Source organism: Sesamum indicum, linkage group LG2 (assembly GCF_026168435.1).
Source record: "Sesamum indicum cultivar Baizhima isolate 11 linkage group LG2, ASM2616843v1, whole genome shotgun sequence".
In the NCBI taxonomy this organism is placed as follows: domain Eukaryota; kingdom Viridiplantae; phylum Streptophyta; class Magnoliopsida; order Lamiales; family Pedaliaceae; genus Sesamum; species Sesamum indicum.
Genome location: NC_142658.1, coordinates 210,840 through 234,815, shown reverse-complemented (window position 1 = coordinate 234,815; position 23,976 = coordinate 210,840). Strand labels below are relative to the sequence as shown.

The following is a 23,976-nucleotide window of genomic DNA, read 5'->3' as shown; positions in this document are numbered from 1 at the left end:
AGGAAAATGAGCTTGATGAGGATTCTATATATATATATATATGTGCAGTATTTAGAAATTAATTTTAAAAAGGTAGAATTAAAATTAGAAGCATATATAGACGCATCATATAATAATTTAAATAGATGATGTAAAATATGAGTGTATATATATGGGAAATATTATATATTCTTGCAGAACACGGAATATTTATTATTTATTAGCGTATGTCAATAATTAAAATTAACAGTGCTACCTACCTACCTACTTATATATAAAATTAATTTCAAAGTGTAATTCATTTTCAAGAATAAGGAAACAAAGCAAAGCGGGGAAAAAAAAAAAAAAAGAAAGAAAAGCGGCGGTTGCTGAATATCATGTATGGGGGCGGACGTTGGGAATTGTATAACTGGGAAAACTGCCTCTGCATATCCCATGCATGTTATGAATTGCTTCGTGCAAGCAATTATAAATATAGCACTTAATATTCTGTGACGTTTGCTTTGCTTTTTGCTTCTCCTACAATTCATATACCCCTACAACTATATCTATATATGGGCCCCCTACCAGACCACACGTGACGTACGCAACTATGTACTAGTCTGTCTGATGGACATTGATGCATGTTCCTATCCATGATCCGTCCGTCTTATTTTGAATAAATGATGGATGGATGTGATAATTTGTTCATGGAGTAGTGGTAGTGGTGGATTTCCCGGCGGTTGCATTAATGTTTGTTGCATGTAGACGATGATTATTGGTGAACAAATGGGACAATGTATTCATGGCATGAGATTGCCTTGAGATGATCCGAGCAGTGGATGGGGTCTGGGATAAGATGATTTCATAGCCGTCATGGTATCCATCCATGCCTTGAGCCATAAGCTGCCAAACCAGGCTTCCACTCATGGTACCACCTCCACGTCTTGCAAATCTGTATATATCTCTGTACACGTTCTCCATGTACACCTCTCTTTGATTCAAACTGAATCCAGGGTCTTTACTCGACTTTCCAAATTCAGCAATTACTAATGGCTTCTTCAATATTGTTTTGGCGTCTTCCAAATGACTGGACATCCATCTCTCCATGAATCCCATTTGTTCATCATCACTTTTCCCCGATAACCTGAAACCACATGTTTATTACTATAACTGCTCACTCTTTAATTTCTGAAATTAAAAACCAATTAAGTATATATACCAAATATCAGGGTAGGCGTGTATGGTTGCAAAATCAATGTCTTTGATAAGATTGTTAGTGATGAAATCAGTTCCAACTTGGTACCCTGGATTTACTAATTGCATCCTTTCTGGCATTGTGTCTCCGTAGAATCCTTCCATCCCTATCTCAACCAAGTGTTTCTTGTCCAACCACTTCACGAATCCCGCCATTTCTTCCACCCACCCCTGCACCCATTTATCACATGCATTAATTCTTCGAATGTATGAAAGAAATTACTTATTATATACTACTGACGTTAAGGGTTCTTCCAGAGTAATCAATTTGGCAACGGGGCTCATTTATGAGTTCCCATGCCATGATCGTCGGGTCATCCTTGTACGCCATTCTAGTAATGGTGTTGAATCTTGTTACAACTTTCTGCAAAACGTACGTACGTAACGTCAAATTAATTAAAAATAATATTAATGATAATTTGCAATCTGCGTGCATGCCATAGAATCAATATACACACACACACACACCCTGATGTGGTTCTTGTAATAATCTTTGAGCACAGGATGTGTATAAAAATCGTCTTCGGTGTTGATTTGAACTCCTGCATTTCTAGCCCATTGGACGTACTGCTGTCTACCCCCAAAATCATTGTAATTATTGACGAAGCTCAATATCAACCGAATACCATACTTGCTTGCTTCAGAAACCACAAAGTCTAGTCCCTGCATGAACGTATGATCTCAAATAGTTAAAATTGGTGCGCTAAGTCAATATTAGTAATTATTATGTAGTATATATAGGTTGGCACGTACTTGGAAGACTCTTTCATCGTAGGTTCCGGGCGAAATTTATAGGGCGCGGTCGCCGCCATCGCTGAATGCCCAAGTCCTGCAAACGGTGAGTCCAGCAGCAGAAGCTTCTCTGAAGACATGAGAGACTTTGTAGCGTTGGATGGGATCGGAAGCGAGGTGCATCATCCAATAGGCATTGAAGCCATTGAAGAGAAAAGGTGAAGAAGCGTGGAGAACAAAATGAGACCCGCTTGTTCTAACAAAGGCTGAGTTGCTGGGAAGGGGAACCCTTGTGCCCTGACAACCTGCTCCAAACAACATCATTAACACAAGAAACATGGCCGAAACCACCAAAGCCATTAATTATGAATTGATGATGAGTTGGTGCATACAAAGCTGCAATTTATAGTGAAATATCAGATAAGGAAATATGCTAAATATAGAAAGATGAGTGAGTTTTCGGTGGAGTGCAAGTATTGGAAATGGTGTTATTGTTTTAGGGTTTGAATATGTGGAAAGTGAAGAGGAGAAGAAGAAGAAGAAATGAGAAGGGAAGGGAGGAAGTTAGTTGGTTGAAAGGTGAAACGTGGGAGTAGTTAAAGAAGAGAGCAAGAGTTGGTACATAGAATGGATGATGTTTTAAGCAAGTTGAGGGTTGTTTTTAGTAATCTGAAATGATGTATTTATTTATTTGTGTGTGCAGTGTAATTGGGCTTGAGGATTGTGTGTGTGCGTAGCCCAATAATAACCTTAATGGACAATGGAAGCCCAATAATGAAGTTGCGGTGTGAAGCAATAGAAATGGTGGGATTGAGTAAAGGTGGTGGAAATGATGATGGATATATGATATTGATGGTATAAATGCATGAAAAGACGTGATTCATTAATATTCGTATTTGTATATGTAATTATGCCGCTCTCCATTAATATTATTAATTACAACAACAACAACTTCTCTGCTGACTTTCTTGAATTGATATATAGATTAGATGTGATGTGTAGTTGGTTTTCCGTAAAATGAAGTTACATATCCTTGAAAAGCCTACATTCTTGCACTTTACTTGCTTCATCGTTAATTACTCATTTTCATTAACTTGCCCTACAACCCTTTCTTCTCCATCATCCTAAGAAGACCAACTTGCTCTTTTATTTCTATTTCATTTCAATTTTACATACATATATACAACAGTAACAACAATTATAAAAAAGAATCAATAATAATGTTTATAATCCTAAAATAAATATATAAATTTTAGAATATTTGACTCTCCAAATTCAAATTTCAAATACTTATACCACTCATGCATCATCATACACAAACTATATATATCTCTATCCAAATGAACTTGATTTGACTAGAACCACTAGTCACGACTATAGTAAAAACAATTCACCCATCACCCGACCTACTTACCTAAATTAAAGGAAGAAAAGAAAGAAAGGTAATTAATTATACAAGGAACACACACACAACATATATATATATATATATATATATTGCCAAGTCTTTTTTTTTAAACTTTATATTTTGTGGAGTTAGTAAAATTAGGGCACATGTCTCAATGATTCAGTTCTTTTCCTTTTCCCAAAGTAGAGACTTTATAGTTTTAGGTAGAGATTTGGGTCTTAATAATTAAAACAGTGGTAGTGTGTGTGTACCCAACAATGTGATGCATCTGGGGTATATACAATGTTGAATGTTATTAACCATATTTCATTTATAAAACAATTTTGAGTGGGCTTCATCTCATGAGCTTCTCTACTGAATTAAGGCAAAAAGGATGAGCTATTACTATACCATACTCACTCTTACTCATCTTTATATAAACAAAGACTAAGATTAGAAAAGTGAGACAAAATCCCAAGAAGGAGGAGATGTCAAAAATCAAACTTCAAATCAATCCCACTAATTCTCTCTCTTAGCGCGATCCATGGGGAGGGATTCACCACCATTCCCGCCTTCATTTCACCTTTCTTTCTTATTTTATCCAAATGGGCGTTATATTCCGGTTTTTCAGTTGTCTGTGTACCATAACATCTACTAATTCATGCGCCTAAAGCCATAAGGGACCCCCACCGGCTGTCCCTCCACCTCCTCCTTTTCCTTTTCGCATGCACCACCTCGACTTCCAGCCACTATATTTTCTTTTCATTTCGCCCAACACATCCTCAGCCCATCTCCCTATTAACTAATAACAATCATAATTACAGTCAATGCATAATAAAATTAAGTTTTAGTGAGAGAAAAATAGAAACCCAGAAAATATTTATCAAATCAGGAGACTGGTCAACAAATGAAGCCATCCATCCCTTTTAGATGATAGAGAATCTGGTGATGAAGTAAACAATTAGCAGTTGTGATTTATAAAGCCTAAATTGACGCAGTTGCATTCACTGGCGCCACTCCTATATAAAGCCCCCCATGCTCATGTCTCTTATAAACACACACACAAACTAATTAATTAAGCCACCCTGCCTGCCTCTGCTTCTTGTTTGGAGGTTGACAGATATCATCAACCTCCTCCTCCTCCTCAACTACTATAATGCCATCATCCTCTACCCTTCATTTTCTCTTTCCCATACTCTTCTTCTCTTTCACATTATTCCTCTCTAACTCCCCAATTGCTCTTGGGAACCCAAATTACCGAGATGCCCTCGCTAAATCCATTTTGTTCTTCCAAGGCCAGAGGTCCGGCAGGCTTCCTCCACCCACCTCCCAACACATCACTTGGAGGGGTAATTCTGGACTTCTCGATGGTCAGCTGGCCGGTGTACGTCGTCTATATCTTCTTCATTACCCCCATCCATATATACGTGCTGCACCTCACATGCAACAATTCATATTAATATTCCATTATCCAAATACTACGTGCGGGCCTACTTTCAATACATATATTCCAATGTTTAATGATATTATTATTAATTTGTGCGTGCAGGTGGACTTAAGCGGAGGATACTACGATGCCGGAGACAATGTCAAGTTCAACTTCCCAATGGCCTTCACAACTACAATGCTGTCGTGGGGTTACATCGAGTATGGCAAGAAAATGGGGCCTCAATTGGCCAGCAACAGGGAGGCCATCCGTTGGGCCACGGATTACCTGCTCAAGTGTGCTCGGGCCACACCTGGTAAGCTCTATGTGGGCGTGGGCGATCCAAATGCTGACCACAAGTGTTGGGAGAGGCCGGAAGATATGGACACTCCCAGAAGTGTGTATTCGGTGTCGGCCAGCAATCCAGGGTCGGACGTTGCTGCTGAAACTGCAGCTGCGCTGGCTGCTGCTTCCATTGTTTTCCGCAAACTTGATCCCACTTACTCCAAACTGCTATTGAGGACTGCAAAGACCGTCATGCAATTTGCAATACAGTACAGAGGCTCCTACAGCGACTCGCTTGGTTCTGCTGTCTGCCCATTTTATTGCTCCTATTCGGGTTACACGGTATATCTGATTATTATCAATCAATTATCTCTGTATCATCAGCTGATTCAAGAAATTTGTTGGTATATGGTTTGTAGGATGAGTTGTTATGGGGAGCAGCATGGCTTTTCAGAGCAACTAATGAGGTTTATTACCTGAATTTGATAAGATCATTAGGGGCAAATGACGCAACTGACATTTTCAGTTGGGATAACAAATATGCTGGTGCTCGTGTTCTCCTAGCAAGGGTACAGAATAAATCCATCTCTGTTATTTACTTTTTTAAATTAATTAAGACAATATGTATATATGAATATTCTAAATATTTTTAATTACTTAAATTGCAGAGAAGCTTAGTGGATAAAGAGCAGACATTTGAGCCATTCAGACAACAGGCTGAGGACTTCATGTGTAGAATACTGCCTAATTCCCCATCCTCCACTACACAATACACAGCAGGTGGTTTAATGTATAAGCTGAGTGCAAGCAATCTGGAGTATGTGACAGCTATAACTTTCTTGCTTACTACATACTCCAAATATATGGCAACCTCAAAGCATACTTTCAATTGTGGAAATCTTATGGTCACTTCAAAGACATTGAGAATCCTGGCCAAAAGACAAGTATGTGTATTGAGTATTGGAGGATATATATGCATGGTTAAATATGAACAAGTTGAGATGTGAAGTTTGATGATGATGCAGGTGGACTACATATTAGGAGATAATCCAATGAAGATGTCTTACATGGTTGGATACGGAAGCAACTACCCCAGGAGAATTCACCACAGGGGATCCTCTTTACCCTCCCTCCAAGATCATCCACAATCCTTGGGGTGTGAGGCTGGATTCCAACCATTTTACTACACACCAAACCCCAACCAAAATATCTTAACTGGCGCAATTGTTGGAGGTCCCAACCAGAACGATTTCTTCCCCGACCAACGCACTGATTACTCTCATTCTGAGCCCGCTACATATATTAATGCCGCCATTGTTGGACCATTGGCATACTTTGCTGGGATCAACTAATGATATTCATCATCATCAACCCGCTATATATATAATCTATCTACGTACTACTCTTAATTTGATTCCAAGTGTAAATATATTTATATATATATATGCCTCAAAAATGGGCATTAGTTAAATGTGTATGCTGCTTATTAAGCAAACCAAACACCTTCAGTTAATGCAAATTTCTTCTTTTCCTCATTTTCACTCTTTACTATTTTAATTTTTTCTTTCTTTTTTGTTTTTTATATACTCTATTTTTCATGGCCTCCATCTATATATTTTAGTAAATGGATTAAATGCATTTTTCGTCCTCTAACTATAGCCACATCCCATTTTAGTCCTTTATCTATCTAGGGTTTGATTTTGGTCCTCTATGTAATTAAATTGCTCAATTTTAGTCCTATTTTGGCCGGAAAATTAGTCAAACCGTCGGAAAATTCCACGTGGAGCCTATGTGGACATTTAAATTAGGGCTGAAACCTCATTGGTTTATATTTTTATGATTTGGCAATTTTTCAAATTAAAAAAAAAAAATGACATGGCAGATGTGGAAAAAGAGGGAAAAGGGAGCCTTATGTTTGTTTTCGATTTTGGGCCATCTCAGAGATGGCCCAAAACAGAAGCAATGTTTGTCATTGCTTGTTTTGCCATGTTTTTGTCTTGTTTCTAAATATTTCATCTTGTTTCTAAGTATTTGATTTTTAAATATAAATATATTTTATTTTAATCACTTAATATTTTATACGTAATATTTTCTACATCATTGGAATAATTAAAAATTTTAAAAAATATAAAATAATATAATTATTCTACGCGATTAATTCATATATTACATTATTTGAATAATGTATTTAAATTTATCACCTCGAATAGAACAACTAACAAAAAATATTGTTAATCCATTATTAGAGAGCATTTAATTATTTTTAAAAGTGTATTTACATAAATTATTTTTTTTCATTTCCATACATATATAATTAGGAAATAATATTTATTTTAATCCACTCACAACTAAATAAATTATATATATTTTTATACATATATATATATATAAATATATATAAAAGAGACATGATTTGACAATGAACAGTATTTTTTGTTTCCCCACTACCCAACATCAAACATAACATACTTATTTTATATTATCTCCAAAAATAAATCCAAACATACACACTATCTCTAACTTATTTTTATTTATCTTTATTTTTCTCTCTCTATCTCCACAAAATACCCAAAAATAAGTTAAAAACAAAACCAAACATAATGGAGGGTTGTTGCTGTGCTGGCGGCGAGGACGGCGGCGTTCGAAGACTCCGATCTCGTAAAAATCTGATGAAAATTGATGGGTGAGATCTCGTTGAAAACGCCTTGGCGAGGGGAGTCCAACGGTGGTGGTCCGCGACGGTGATCCGGCAGGTCAAAGGTGGCGGCGTCGCGAAACTTTAAAAGAACTGATCTCGTCGAGGAGTTGTTGAAAATGGATGGGAGAGGTGTCATTCGACTCGCCTTGATGAGAGGAATCCAACGGTGGTGGTGTGCAATAGTCATTCGTTCGGACGACGGCGTATTAACGGCGGTTCAAAGGTGGCGGCGTCGTAAAACTTTAAAAGAACTGATCTCGTCGAGCAGTTGATGAAAATGGCTGGGAGAGGTGTCGTTCGACTCGCCTTGATGAGAGGAATCCAACGGTGGTGGTGCGAAATGGTAATTCGTTCGGACGGTGGCGTATTGATTGTGGAAAGTCGCGTCGATCACCTCTTGAGCCCAGCGTCAAATCGCAATGAAATTTCAAATTGATGGAGGGGAAACGTTCGCCTAATGATGGGGAGTCGACTGATATAGGTGGTGTCCGGTGATTCATCGGAAATTGGTCGGAAATTTAGAGAGAAGATGCGGCGAGAAGAGGGGAGAGAAAGTTGCCATGTCAATTTTTTTTTGTTTTTTTTTTAAATTCAAAAAATTGCCAAATCAGCTAAAACTGACCAATTATATCTCAGCCCTAATTTAAATGTCCACATAGGCTCCACGTGGAATTTTCCGGCGATTTGGCTAATTTTCCGGCCAAATAGGACTAAAATTGAGCAATTTAATTACATAGAGGACCAAAATCAAACCCTAGATAGATAAAGGACTAAAATGGAATGTGACTATAGTTAGAGGACCAAAATTGCATTTAATCCTTTAGTAAATTGCACATGCATTGTGCACCAACTATAAATCTTTTTCTAATAACATATGTTAGATTTACATTGAATCCGATACAACCGTTCAATAATTTATTCAATATTTTCTTTTTACAATACAAGATTATATATAAAATTAACAACTAAAGGTATAGGGTATAAAACCCCGTGGTACCTTCTTTACACGAAGAAACCTAACTAACTATTACAGAAGATTTGGAGTACGAAACTCCTTAATATTACAGACCAATAATGAATATTACAGATCAATAAAAGAATAAAGGAATAACAAAGCTTTGTTGAAAATGGCTTAGGATAATGTCAAATCTAAATAATAGGGACACGGTCACAAGGCACCGTACCCAAACAACAGAACCAAACCCACAGTTGCTCCTCAAAAAAATCTCAGATCACAAAGATCAGAAACTGGTCACCACAGACTCACCACTCACTTCGTTCACTTAGAACTTTAAGTGATTAGGAGAAAGGAAAAACAGATTTTGCTTTTGTGTATATAACAAAGGAGTCGAGCTCCTATTTATAGTGGTAGAGAATCAACAGAGATGAAAGGTTTTAGGTTGCTTTCCAAAATCCATTGTTTTGGCTTTAGAAAGCCACCGTAGTTAACAGTGGAGAAGAAAGAAAACAACCATGGGAGATTGCAGGAGAAAAAGGAAAGCAGACGACGGAAAAAGAGGTGAAGAAGAAGAAGTGATGAGAATAGGGTTAGGGTTACGGTTTAGATTTATATAATAAGTAACCTGGGTCGGGTAACAGTGGTGGGGTTGAGGGCCTCAAGGTGGGCTTAAGTCAACTGATGGGCCTCCAAGTGGGCTTGGAGTTTACTCAGTTTTTGGTCCACAATTTTGTAACAAAAGGCAAATAAATTCATTAGCTAATTTTGAAACCATTTTAATTGTAACAATAATATATCTTTTATAATATTTATGCACTGGAATTCTTTTTGCATCTTTTAATTTTTTATTATTATATTTGATGCGAGCAAAAAGTTGCTTGATTAGGTCGTGTCTGACTTGGAATCTTCCGGTCTTATTTTTTGCAAATTTTAAAATGGTTGCAAAAAGTACATTGGCACTCCGACGCTCAAATCTGTGAACAGTTACAAAATAAAAATTTAATAAAACAAAACAATAGAGAATTATAGCTTAGCACTAGAATGCTTAAAATATTAGTGTTTCGTGAGTGTATGTGTTGTTGCGAAAATAGGTTACCCTTTATCGAGAAACAGATGCTTCCTTTTATAGCCTCAATCCCCATTCGATTGATGAGTGCAGGCCCCTTGGAACTTAGGCAGGCAGTTGCCATGGATAAGCCTCTAACAAATATGAAGGAAATCTTGAAGATTACCTCCGGTGAGAGCTTTTGATCAAATCAGCCTCCTCGCAAGATATGTCCTCGAATTCCTAGAGGGTGGTTCGACTGAGTGCGATGGTTTGCCTGCATCCTTGGGCCTCTTCATGGGTGTAGGTTGTCCTTCTTTCAGCTGGTCGAATGGCCTTTCTCTAAATCATGTTGTATAACATTGATGAATTGCATAGACCAATACAAATTTATATTAAAATTTAAGAGAAGGAATACTGTAGTTGTACTAAAGAAAGTTAAAAAATAAATTCATATTATTAAGGTTATTACTTAACCTAATTTTTCATAAAATAAAATATGTAAGTTTGTTTTCAAAGTTATGATTTAATAAAATTATTAATGATGAAAATAGGTAGCTACAGGGGAGTTTTGGGCTTCATCAGGGTTTGAAGGAGGCCTACTAAAACCCACTTAGTTATGAAAACCCAGCCCAGGGATGTATGCTGATATTGGGCAAGTCGGTGGTGCGTAACAAGAGATTCGGCCTCCTTCGAGACAACAGAGAAATAGGGTTCTGCCCTCTGCCCGTGTCGGAGTTTTCATTTCCTTGTTCCGAATTCCTCCATTACTCATCACTCTGAAAATGAGGCCGATATTGATGAAAGGCCATGAGAGGCCTCTCACTTTTCTCAAGTATAATAGAGACGGGGACTTACTTTTTTCATGTGCCAAAGATCATAATCCAACCGTCTGGTTCGCCGATAATGGAGAGCGCCTCGGCACTTATCGCGGTCACAACGGCGCTGTTTGGTCCTGCGATATTTCTAGTACTTTCTCTTTCTTTCTTCTCTCGCCCTACCCCTGCTGCTCCTTTTCGTTATCATATTCTTCCCTTTTTCTTGTTTGGCTCGTCTTCGAACGTTATTTTGACCTCTGAGATAGACAAGTTCGGGATACATGATAATTGTTTCCTTTTTGGGGAAAAAGGGTTCGACTTTGCCCTTTTGGGTTTCTGGAATTATTTACACCTGTGGAGATTATGCAAGTTTGAGACTCTTATCTGATTTCTAGTTTTTTCGGGTACATTAAATTAGCGTGTATTTAAGTATCAGCTGATGGTAGTAGTCAAGTCACGTTGAGAATTTTCTTTGTTACACCATGATTTGGGGCAAATGAGATATCTTAACTCTGGAAAATATGCTGTCTTCTTCATACTTCCAATTACCAAATTGGTGGCACATTTATGTATCTGAAACACAAATGATGGATTTGTTTTTGTTGTTTATAGGGGATTCCACAAGGCTTATAACTGGAAGTGCAGATCAGACTGCAAAGCTATGGGATGTCAAAACGGGAACTCCACTCTACACGTTTAATTTTGATTCACCAGCTAGGTCTGTTGATTTTGCAGTTGGTGATAGGCTTGCTGTTATAACAACAGATCCTTTTATGGGATTGCCGTCTGCTATTCACATCAAGCGCATTGCTAGAGATCCGGAGGATCGTGAGTGATTTAAAGTTCCTCTTTCTTATAAGCAACTACTCCAGATTTTTGTACTTCTATCTAGTAAATAATGGAAATTTCTGGTTTAGTATACCTACTTGATGAGCTTTTAGTTTTTTCTATGGGCTAGAAAAAAGGAGGGGCTTGAAACAATCCCATCAACAGTCATAGTGCTGTATTAGGATGGATGATAAGGATATTTTCAGGATGAGAAGTAAGGAGATGGGTTCGGAGTGATTGAAATGGTCATTGATACTATTCAGAATTAATCTTCTACTTGTTTGATATGGAATTATACCATTTGTATCTTGAACCCGCCAAACCACTTTACTGTCGAGCTGCTAAATTGTTATGGTTTGGAGTTGCAGAGACTGGTGAATCAGTTCTCATTCTTAAGGGGCCTCAGGGCAGAATTAACAGAGCAGTTTGGGGACCTCTGAACAGGACCATCATAAGTGCTGGTGAAGATTCTGTAATTCGTATCTGGGATTCTGAGGTTAGTTTTTTCTTTATTATTGGTGCTAATTGCAGTGAAAAAACTATTATTTGGTTTGTGATTAGAGATAATTATGTTGTTATAGAACATACCATAGAGTTTGCACTTTAAATTCTGTATGACACCAATTTTTTCCAACAGTGCGTTATTTGCTAACAATTGATTCTTCTGTCTTATTTCAAATTATAGACGGGAAAATTACTGAAAGAGTCTGACAAGGAGGACGGCCACAAAAAACCTATTACATCACTCTCAAAATCCACAGATGGTTCTCACTTTCTCACTGGTTCTTTAGATAAATCTGCCAAGGTTTTTGTTCTTCTTAATGTCTCTTTAATATTCATCTATATTGATAGATATTTCTATCAATTTCCTGTGACTAATCTGTCCTCATATATCAGCTTTGGGATATACGAACATTGAAACTTATCAAGACATATGTAACAGAACGTCCAGTAAATGCGGTTGCCATGTCTCCACTTCTTGATCATGTAAGATTCAGACGAAGAAGATGATAGCAAGTGTGGTTATCTACTTGCCATGCATTGTATTCATTTACCTGAATCTTCAAGTTGTGTGGATATTCTTTACTTTTATTCTATATTTGTTTGAATGAAAATATTTGGTTTGGTGCCAGTTGCTTGAGTACCCATTGGAACTGGGTTCTGGTATTTGTGGATGTGGTGTTGCGTATTGCTTCTTACTTCAATACATTGGTCACAATTCTATCATTTCCCATTCCCAAATAGATGTTTGCTCTCTTCTGTGACTTCTTTCTTGGCATTTATAGGTGGTTCTTGGAGGTGGTCAGGATGCATCAGCTGTCACCACAACTGATCATCGTGCTGGAAAATTTGAAGCTAAGTTCTATGACAAGGTAAAATTATGTCTTTGTAAGTCCAAAATTACTATGGAGTGATTCAATGAGGTTAACAGCTCTTTGATGATGTTTTGTGCTCTTGTGTATAGATCCTTACAGAAGAAATTGGAGGTGTGAAAGGCCACTTTGGACCAATAAATGCCTTGGCATTTAATCCTGATGGTAAAAGGTGGGAATTTTTTCTTTGTGCAGTTTCATCTCACAAACCCCTACTACGATTAGAATTGCCTAGCTGTTGAAGTTCACATATTTGTTCATTTCTGCTCGCATTATGTTTGAATTCATTTTTCTGCAAATACTTGTTCCACCATGAGGACAACTAAACTTTATGTAAAGTACCTCTGCTGCAGAATAATGTGTGAAGTGTATCTTGGGCATATGTGGTTCGCGATGAAAGGTTTTTATGCTTGTCACTGAATATGATTGTCAATGGGGTAACGGTATTCCTGGGTTTATGGTGTTGTATTTCCTATTCTCCTTAAGCGAAGCAGGTCTATGAGGCTGGCGTTTGTTAAGCAGAACTAGGAAGAAGTCAATATCATCCTCCACCAGCATTTTCCCTTAATAAAGTGTGATGTGAGAATGGAGTCTGCATGACATGTCCTAGTAGTAGCTACAACTTTTGGGCGGTTATGTCTGCAAGCGATAATGTTAAACTTCCCTATTCATTATATTAGTAACTGGTTGCAACATGATTACTTTATTTTGTGTCTCCACTTCTAATGATCACCTGTATATGACGACTCTGGCAAGGGTGTGGCTTAAATCTAACGATTTTTCTCCTATCTTGTATTTATAGTTTCTCAAGTGGAGGCGAAGATGGATATGTGAGGCTGCACCATTTTGATCCAGATTACTTTAATATCAAGATTTAAACATGAAGTTTTTGGATTTTGTAGTTTGTCTTCTATTGGTTTCATGTAATGATGTAGTTTTGAAAGATTGGGTTGCGATTTTTCCATTGGAGCAGAACTGTCCAAGGCTACAAAATTTATTCTTTTCTCTATAATCTTCTTCTTTCTTTTCCCCTATTTTTGGTGTTAGTGTCTGAGTGGGTTGATGCGTGGTATATAATTTATGATTTTTAAAGTCGTCTTCCTTGATATGTTCATGCTTGGACAGAATTAGTACCTTGAATTCCAAGGTGGTCTTGTCCAATATCACCTTTGAAGCCTGTGCATTAATTTTTGCTCGAATGCCCGGAGTTCTGTGTAAGGTTAAGATATTCGGATGTTGGCATTGTCAGCATTTGTCAACTTTTACTGTCAGAGGCTTTATCCAAGCTAGGACGATTTGGGTTATCTAATACTGCAAATAGCAGATAAAAGTTTTGTTTCATCCTTAATTGCACATTGCATATTTAATTTGACCTTAGTTGCACTTTGTTGATTTTTAATATTTTGTCTCCAAGAAAAAAGTAGTAAAAGTCTATCAGTGTCCAACCAATATCTAGTGCTGTGAAATGGGGAAGCGGTGAAGGCTTGATTACTACTACTGTAACTTGTATCAGTTTGTATTAGGAATCCAAGTTAAGGTATAGAATCAATTTTTGTGACGTAGACATGAAACTGACCTCATGAATTTAGATATTGCGTATCATGTACTGATTTATGTTATTTTCGGCAAGCCGGAAAAAGAATTGCGTTTTGGTGATATAGCGCTGCTTTTGGACATTTATGATCGCCTGAAAATAATCCATCAATCACACAATGGGAGACAAAGCTGTCTCGATGATATACACCCTGAAATCGGAGCAGGAAGATGCAAGTAAAGAACAGAGCATCTTTTGATCACGTCATTGAAGGTCTTGTCGTATCTTAAGGTAGGATCAGCTCGTTTCCTCTACATCAATTCTGAAGGTGAAGAAAAACTCAACTCATGGAGGGGAAAAAGAGTGGTGCTTCTAGGGTTGATGCTGCAAATGCCTGGTAGGCACCAGGCATTCGTTAACTTCGCAAGCTGCCTTGAGTTTCTCGCTCGATCTCTATTACTTGTGTTTGCAAACTGGGCATTCTTTTTTTTTTTTTTTTTTTTTTGTTTTAAGATATGTATTTTTACATATATTCTTTAAAAATATTTTTATATATTTAACGACATATTTAGTACCGCATGCTTATAGGCATACACGGACAACAGGCACGCATAAGCAAAATCATTGGGTCTATGATGGAATAACATTTGGGAAAACAAGCCGAAGCACTGGTCCAACTTCTGTATCAGGCATAGGCAGAAATGATAATTGTCCATGAAAAGATATTTTTTGAGCGAACCATTATGTAAGTGACCACATTTGGCGTGCATGATGATGAGAACATGGTTGGCGGTGCGTACCACTGGTGGTCATATGAACGTGCATGAAGCTTTGGGCAGCTAGTGTAAAGTGCAAGAAAGCTACAAGTGATGTGGGAGCGGCTTCCATGTCCGTATATTTTTAAGGTGCCTCCGATTCTTGAACGAACGCGCAACTCAACTGAACCACCCTCATCATTGGAATTTGGCATCTATGACAATGACGACAGTGACAGTAGTAGGTGTGGGTCAGTCTTTGAACTTGCAGGTGTAGAAAGCTGTACTTTATACATATTTGGTAGATGATCCGTTCTCTTCCTCAACTTTCAGTAATTCAACAGCTCATATGTATAATAACCCTTCAGCAAAATCATTTTTTTTCTTAACCACATAACTAATGGACCAAAAATTGCAGTGGTTGGAGAATGGTAACGGCGCCTCATCTGATGGTGCCGTTTTCTAGAATTGTACATACACATCATCTGAAAATACGAAATTAAATTTTAATTCGTAGAAGTTTTAAACTTATGCTTATGTTCCTTTTATAATTTCTTTCCTCGCACCTAACAACTTTTTATTAGAGTTTTGACCAAAAAAATTGAAAATTTGAAACTAGCAAAAAAAAATTACATAAAACTTTAATTTTGTCCATCATGTAATATTTTTATGTACATTTTTATACTTTGAAAGGGATAAAAAGATAATATATATATATATATATATATGGGGAGTGCGGTTAAAAATATTATATTTTTTTTCTCATAAGTACAAACTTATTTATATAAGAATGTTAAATGCGCAATAAAATTTAAAATTTATGTAAATTCTTTGCTAACGTCGATATTTTTTGTTCAAACCTAACAAAAATGGAGCTAGATGTAAGCAATGAATTTTTTGAGGAACATAAGTGTAATTATAAAACTTATTTGGAGAAAGATATAATCTTACATTTTCAGATTTGGTCTATATATACTTAACCCTAAATTTATTTTAATATTTAATATAGTGATAAGATAATTATTTTTTCCTAGGTTAATTGAATATATTTTAACTAATCTCGTTTTTTTTTTTATTATTATAAATAGTTTTTATTTTAGTATATTTTTGTATTATTAAAATGCTTCGACAACTAAAAATCAATCGGTTTTAACTCAACAATTGCAGTTTCTGCTTTGAACCGGTTAGTATCGGTGCCAAGGCACAAAAATATTATATTTTACAATTTTAATAAAATTAAACATTATAACCCAAGTGTTTTTACAATTATACTTGTAAATTTTTAATTTATATAAAAATTTATTGCCCTTGGATTTACTTGCCTTTTTTTTAAGTATATAAACTAAAGAATGAAGTACATGTCCTCATGCCACTATTGTAGCACCCTCTAACAACACTATGACTACATCTCTCCCCTAAATATCATACTTAAAATAAATTGTATTTATATATGTAATTGTGCACATAATGCAATCCCTACGGAGTATATATACACAGACACGCACACACGTAATCCCACTATCACCACAAGCACAATTGACTCTCCATTCACAAGATTATATATATATATATATATAAAACATAACAAAATAAAGTTTTTATAATTAGTTTGCCACATCACCCATATTTTATGACTTTATACACTCCAATAACGTGATTTTCATTTTTATTATTGACTATGAAGAAAACTGCATACTGGCTCGATCTGACTAATGTAAGGTTTGGACTTAGCCCTCGCTGGGTAAAATTTATATTTGAAAGGAATGTTAGCAGATGAATTAGCTTGCAACTCAATAAACAAATAACTGACACTATCTTACATCGAATATAGTCCAAACAAAACAAAATGAACAACATATATAGAATATAGTTAACTTAATCTCAGCATAATCAACTTTATCACATATCACAACCAATTCATCACAAGACAATACTCCTCTTTTCCTAATCTGTTTACCAGAAGGTGATATAGTGTTCTTCTCCACCAACTTAATTTCACCATTTATTATATAATGTTTAAGTAAATCCCCTTGATATGTCACGAAGGGTCATCAATCTCATTTCGCATCATAGCTCTGTCAATTCCTATCATAGCTTTTTTCATATATCATAGTTTTTTTATATTGCACATAGCTATTTTAATATCGCATTATAGCTCTTTTCTTTTCATTTTTCCACATAGGCTATTCAACAACATCAAGGAGTATTCACATCACAATTATATTCAATTTTCTGCACTCCCTCATTTCCATAAAATCACCATTCTTCTAAGCAACTAGTAACAAAAAACTATATATCTATACATTTTCATTTATAAGCACCAATAACACGTCATTCAACCAAGGTAATACTTCAATGAATTTCATTTCACTTTCACAATATAGTCATTTAAATTAAATTATTCACCATCCATACAATTTCATATAAATTAGTTTCAGCATGAGTCACAAACTTACATAAAAGTAGTATCACAAGAAAGGGAAACATATATAGATAATACTAATTATCTACTTACTTCGACCTTACAACGCTTTAATTAGCAAATAGAAAATTGTTTGGTCATCTACCTTATCCTTGGATCTTATAATGAGTTATAATGAATATAATTAGTATATCGAGAATATCCCAATTTCTAAATAGAACATTAAATATTATTCATACAATTTTCAACAATTAATCTTTTAATATTCCATTTATACTGAAATATTTTTTTTTCGTTATAATCTAACTAACTAAACTTTCCAGGTATATATTTAATTTATCAACCAATTAATAAGAATTCACTTGCTCACACCCTTCATGTTTTTATAACTATTGTTCTTAATAAAATATCATAATTGAATTATTACAAGAATATCATATTTTATTTTAATAAATACAATATTTTCTAAATAATTTTTTTAATACTTTTAATATAATTTCTAAATATTTCTAAAAAATTTTATATCAATTTATTGCTACTATAAAATTTAATTAAATCCCAACATTTACAGTTAAACATTTGATCAATAGGCCCGATGGGATTGAACAAATTAACTATAATAATAGTAATTAAATCTAACAAATTTGGTAATTTAATTAAGTAGCTATGGTATTTTTTTTTATATCAAATGTGATATTTAATATGACAATAATTTAAATAGCGGATTCAATCATTTTCCGATTAAACATTACATCGGACATCATAAACTATAATTAGTAAAGACACTAATTAAATAATATTAATAACTTAATTAATTAATAATTTTAAATTAACGAATTCATACATGTTTCGAAACCCACGACTGAAAGAATCCCTATTCTCAGAAATAAATACTCATAATTTAATTCTCAACTAAATCTCTTTAATAATTCTATATGTATATATTGCAATGTTTAAATTGGTGGCTTGCCTTCCACCAAATTATATATGTTGATTTTTGACAATTTAAATATTAAAACACATAATTAATTTAATTCATATGTTAAAATTTATAAAATAAAAAAATCGAAAAAAGAAAGAAAAAAGATGCAGAGTAACAACATCATCATCTACGTCAAGCACGCCCCACACCGCGCATCTCTGCTTCCACCTCGCGAACTCCCTCACCATCGCCTTTGCCTCTTTCACTTCTCCGTAACTGAATTGGATTTTCCTATCTCCACGACCAATCTGGCGGGCGACGAGCATCGTCGCCCACTCAGATCTAGGCACGAGGTGGAGCGGCTGCCCTCCATCGACATCTATAGCTATACATATACATAGACATAATTGTACATATATATGTGCAATATATATTTTTAAAATACATAAAATTTGGACCGTTCAATTTTATTTATTGAATATGACTATTAAAAGTTGATTAGATCCTATGGTTCTGATACAATCATAAAAGATCCAACAGTCATTTAATAACAATAATTTATATCAATAAGGTATAACAAAAATTTAAAAAAAATACCATTAAGTAAAACAAATGTCCAAAGGAGCGTGTGCTGGATTTCAAAAAATATAGAATTTTTTTTGCCTATATATTTAACACATAATTTTTTAGCTGAATTTTCATAACACATGAGGGTTTTACGCAATTTTTCCTAAAATAAAATACTAAAATAAAACAAAGAAGAAGAAGAAACCTTTGAAATGGAGTACTTATGTTGTATATTAAAGGAGAATATTTTTTTGGTGTTTTTTTATTTTTTAGTATGCTTTTTTTTTCTACTCACTAAAACTTTCTCATATCTCCACTATCTACCGGTGGAAAAAACTATCTTTTTAAATAGTTATTTATTTTGAGTTGATAACTTTTCACTCATTTTCTTATATTTAAATATTCTCTTATAAAATTATTTATTCTTTATCATAATCATTTTCATATTATCATTGTTCCTATAGTAAATTTTTTTATAAAATAATAATTAATTATTATAATTTTTTTGTACATATAAATCAAATGTGCCACATCCAACTAGTAGACTTAATGCAAATAATCGGTCCAGCAGGCCTAGTCCAAATGGCCCATAAGCAAGGTATCATGCCCATAGCCCATCTATTATACTAACATGGCAGGCTAATAAACCAAATCCAATAGGATAACTTGTCAGATATTAGAGATGACAAGTTATACGTATTTCTAACACCATGAGACATATCATGCCAAAAAATTTTCAACAAACTCCTAAAGTGATGGTGGCTAACTTGGCATCAGCAGGTAAAATTAAATTTGCGTAAGTAGGCTTGACTGACATGACTCGTTCAAATAGTCATAACTTCTTAAATATAAATCCAAATAGCAATCTGTTCTTTTTCTATTAGTACATGCAGCTTTCTACGATGTATCACAAATTGCTACAACTTCTAAATTTGCTCTTCATCGGCCGATAAATAAAGGTCATTGTGCATTCATGAGGGTATCAAGTATGTATTATTCACGCAATCAGTCTTTTTCCTTGATTTTCAGCAAGCTTCTCGCCCTATTTTGCTCTCAAACATTATTCCCACTTTAAATTGATACTTTGTCAAGTCGTTTCAACTATTTCATTATTACTCTTATGTTATTTCAAAATTTTCAATTATCTTTTCAGTAAATCGATTATTGACGTAAGCATCAGAATTGTTTGTAGGTTCGTCCTCATTTTCAGTGAAGATCCTTAAACCATTGTGATGTGTCAGATCTTGGTAAGCATTATTGGCGCCATTTGTGGGAGATTTGAGCTAGAGATGTAAGAAATATCCAACTTAGAAAATAGATGTGACAATGGCTTTTTTTAAGGAAACACTTCTCTCCTTGCTGCAGTAGATTTTGTAGTTCCACTTTCAGAACAAACACTAAGGGATATCAACACCCCTGCTCTCACTCTTGATCCGACAGCTTTGCCTGCTACAACCAACCCGATCTTCCTCTAGCAGCTTTTCCAGTTCATCGCAAGACCGTCAACTCAGCCCTTCGGGGCTCCCAAGCCAAGGGAGCAGTACAATCTTCTCACCATGAGAGGCTCAAGACACAAGGAAATCGAAGAACCAACAGGCCAACTCCAGTAGGACGAACCTACACTAGTTGATCCTGTCTGCAAGGAGAGGGCCAATCAAGAACCTCCATAAATCTAGCATTCTCTCAAGAAAGACGTGGTGGAACTCTGCCAACAGGTAAGGAAGGAGGCCCGCTATTGGAGCGCGTATTCCCTTCATTGCAGATATTATGGTGGAAGAGCTCCTTGCTCACCTCAAGACACCCTAGCACCAACTTGCTTATAATGGCACCACACTCCTTGCTAAGCACATCCACGATAGAAGATGGGATTATGAAGCCACCTCTTCTCTAAAAAATAGAAGGAAACCACGTGGATAGTTGAATCCAATCAACCCAGCACCGAGCATTTTACCCCACTTATCACTAGCTCAGCATGGATGCTAATCGCCATAAACAAACACCATATTTTATTATATATACTTATATTATATATATATATATATATGTATATATACACAAATTTAAGTTGGGCCATTTGCCCAACTATAACATGTATATGCATAAAAAATTGGGGACACGTGCCCAACTACCATCATCCAACAATTTGTGCTACTTTCATATATATATATATATATATTTAATTTAATTTAAACTTTTCTCAAAATACTCATTACGTCCTTCCTAATTTTTTAGTTAATATAATTTACTCTCAAATATTATAATGAGCTTCAATTTAACCTGTTTAAGCTTTATTATATTTCAACTATGGAACATAATTTATTTACTAATAAATTATATTTCATAAAAATTTACCAGTTAATCCCCCAACTATGTATTATAATCTTTGGGGCGTCAGATACAGAGTGTTTTAAGGATAGTGCTAAACAAAGAATAAAAAACTCTTATTTTCACAAAAGTACAGTGCTAAAGATGTATTTTTTGAGTCTCACATTTCAACATGCTCGTATAGGGTACGCTAAGGGTAATGGTATATAAATTAACTTAAAGAACTCGTATCTTTTACTACATTCTTTTTCTATTTTTTACTCTTTCTGAAAAATAATATAACGTCTATAATGCCAAAAATTAGATCATTAAAGATGTATTTCCTTAATCCATACATTAACAAGCCTCTGGCATGGTGTCAAGGGCCGCCCTACACTCGGTACCCTTAACGCACATTCGGCTATGCAACCACTCAACCCAATCGACCAACAACGTTCATCGACAGACGTTGGACTTCCGCAATCTTAGAGTTTTTTTAGGCGTAAGTCTTTTGTTTTTTACATGTTGTATGCTTGTAAATAGTTTTGTTTTCTCAGGAGGACGTTATGCCTCTTGAGGTGCGATGTTCAATCTTTTTTGTATCTATTATTGTCAATAAAAAAAATCTTTTTAAAACTATTATAAGGGGTAATAAATTCTTGAAGCTTGGTGTAATCTACATACTAGTATCCCTCTCAAGGCGATCCCCTTGCGCTAGCATCATTTATACAATGTATATGCATTCCGCTATTCATAAATCCACATTCTGAAACATGTGTTCAATTTGCTGCTTATTGTTGTTGCTGATGTCGCATTCTATGTTGATATTCTTGTCGGCACGCGGTGCTAGTGTCGATAGGAGTTTTGTTATTGTGTTGCTATTAGGCAGAAGTAGTCATTTACTATGGACTGCTAGCCACACGGTGTCGTTTCCTCCGTATTGTGGAAGACACCTCGTGAGAAGTGGTATCAGAGCCTCGGCACCTTTATGTGATCGAAGCGGGTTGCTGCAACCCAAGCAAATTCTATAGTGAGAAGGGCAGGCCAAGATGCTGAGAGCCCGAGATCAGCGGTCCCACCAAGTGGTCCAAGAAATAGCAGAGTATCAGAAGAAGACAAGTTTGATTTGGTAGAGATATATGTCAGCACATGTTTGATTTACCAACAGGATATGACAGACCATTAGAAGAAGACTGGTTTGCCCAATCACTACTCATTCCAAAGATACTCTGGCAGAGCGTCTCTGTAGACTACATTTTAAGATTACCTAAAGTGGGAGACTTAGGATCCATCATTGTCGCGGTAGACTGGTTATCCAAATGTTCCACTTTCTTTGCAGCCACAAAACATGTCATGGCGGGAGGGATGACTCATCTCTTCTTCAAACATATGGCCAAATATTAGGGCTTGCCGAAGGACATCGTTAGTGATTGGGACTCCAGTTATACTAACATTTTCTGGATCGAGTTGTTCAAACTCCTCGGATCCAAACTTTCAATGAGCTCGGGCTATCACTCGCAATCTGATGGCCAGAGTGAATGCTTCAATTCTATGCTGGAGAAATAGCTCCGACACTTTGTCCACGATACTCAGAAAGATTGGGTGAAGCTCTTCGATGTTGCTCAGTTGTGTTTTAATGCCCAAAAGAGCTCTTCTACCAACAAGAGCGCTTTTAAAATTATGACTGGGAAACAACTGGTCATCCCTCACACCCTCAACTTCACATAAGGTGTTGAACCAATTGAATAAATCTCCTAGTTTTGTGTCTCTGAGCTAGCTGCTTAGCTTCCCTCCACAAACATATGGGAATGCATTCGCGTCCATATGGCGGCCACGCTAGCCTTTTCTCTAGGCTTATGGTAAGCCTCTCGACTCCTTCTCCAGGCCTGGCTAAACAGACCTTCCTCGAAGACCCCAACTTAAGCTCCTTTTCCTCGGGCCGAGTGTATCCTTGGGTTTCAACTACCCTTTCTCCATGATAGCCCTCTTCCTTAGGCCGTGCGGATTTTTGGGGCGTCATTTATAATAGGACAAAAATAGAACATAAAAAATATATTTTTCGAGTAGTGCTCATCATCACGAACTAAGAATGGGATATGATGTGTGACGTGTTGAACAAATTCGTATTTTATAACTACAAATACATTTAGGCTTTAATTCACTTATGAAAATAAATGATTAAAATATATAATGCATAATTAGAATGTTAAATATGTAATTTAAAAGCCTTGCATATCAATATACTCCCAGCATGGAATAGGCTCAGGATAGTATTCAATAAATAAACTAAAAAATACGTATTGTAAATTTCACTGCATTTTACTCCTATTCAGAGAAAATAAATTATTAATGCATATAATGCAAATTATTAAAGTGTTAAAAATTAAAATTTTAAATTCTACACATTAACATACCACTAGCATAGGGTGCGCAGAATGTTGTGGTCAATAAATAAACTTAAAACACTCGTACTTTTGATTATAAATTTCTCTATTTTTTACTTTTCTTTGTGAGCATAAATTAATGAAGTATATAATGTAAAAAATAGAGCATTAAAGATGTATTTTCAAACTCCGCACATCAACATGCCCATAGTTTGGGATATGCCGAGAGTAATGCTAAACAAATAGACGAAACAAACTTATATTTTTTATCCTGCTTAGCAACAATAAATCATATAAATTCAACAATACAAAAGACTAGAGAG

At 35.6% G+C, this 23,976-nt stretch overlaps 2 protein-coding genes and 1 pseudogene across 3 annotated transcripts; 2 read left to right on the top strand and 1 right to left on the bottom strand.

The window, feature by feature from the left end:
* Positions 1-366: 366 nt before the first annotated feature.
* LOC105177451 (mannan endo-1,4-beta-mannosidase 5-like) lies at positions 367-2,290 on the bottom strand (annotated as a pseudogene). Its single transcript, XR_016064073.1, has 5 exons — positions 1,969-2,290; positions 1,684-1,878; positions 1,457-1,579; positions 1,181-1,386; positions 367-1,105 (listed from the first exon to the last, which is right to left on the bottom strand). The product of XR_016064073.1 is annotated as a mannan endo-1,4-beta-mannosidase 5-like (transcript).
* A 2,110-nt stretch (positions 2,291-4,400) lies between these two features.
* CEL3 (cellulase 3) lies at positions 4,401-6,580 on the top strand. Its single transcript, XM_011097065.3, has 5 exons — positions 4,401-4,718; positions 4,884-5,387; positions 5,465-5,614; positions 5,714-5,989; positions 6,071-6,580. The coding sequence occupies exons 1-5, from the start codon at positions 4,491-4,493 to the stop codon at positions 6,395-6,397; spliced, it is 1,485 nt and encodes a 494-aa protein (XP_011095367.2). The 5' UTR covers positions 4,401-4,490; the 3' UTR covers positions 6,398-6,580.
* A 3,811-nt stretch (positions 6,581-10,391) lies between these two features.
* LOC105174835 (eukaryotic translation initiation factor 3 subunit I) lies at positions 10,392-13,799 on the top strand. Its single transcript, XM_011097052.3, has 8 exons — positions 10,392-10,715; positions 11,177-11,392; positions 11,761-11,888; positions 12,078-12,197; positions 12,290-12,379; positions 12,679-12,765; positions 12,858-12,937; positions 13,568-13,799. Exons 1-8 carry the CDS (start codon positions 10,532-10,534, stop codon positions 13,641-13,643), a joined length of 981 nt encoding a protein of 326 aa, XP_011095354.1. The 5' UTR covers positions 10,392-10,531; the 3' UTR covers positions 13,644-13,799.
* Positions 13,800-23,976: the final 10,177 nt, after the last annotated feature.

Excerpts from the sequence above, each read along its gene's own strand:
- CEL3 (XM_011097065.3), top strand. The coding sequence starts at position 4,491 with ATGCCATCATCCTCTACCCTTCATTTTCTCTTTCCCATACTCTTCTTC. Across the intron at positions 4,719-4,883 it reads TCGATGGTCAGCTGGCCGGT|GTGGACTTAAGCGGAGGATA; the intron begins GTACGTCGTCTA and ends TTGTGCGTGCAG. Across the intron at positions 5,615-5,713 it reads CTCGTGTTCTCCTAGCAAGG|AGAAGCTTAGTGGATAAAGA; the intron begins GTACAGAATAAA and ends CTTAAATTGCAG.
- LOC105174835 (XM_011097052.3), top strand. The coding sequence starts at position 10,532 with ATGAGGCCGATATTGATGAAAGGCCATGAGAGGCCTCTCACTTTTCTC. Across the intron at positions 10,716-11,176 it reads TTGGTCCTGCGATATTTCTA|GGGATTCCACAAGGCTTATA; the intron begins GTACTTTCTCTT and ends TGTTGTTTATAG. Across the intron at positions 12,380-12,678 it reads TGTCTCCACTTCTTGATCAT|GTGGTTCTTGGAGGTGGTCA; the intron begins GTAAGATTCAGA and ends TGGCATTTATAG.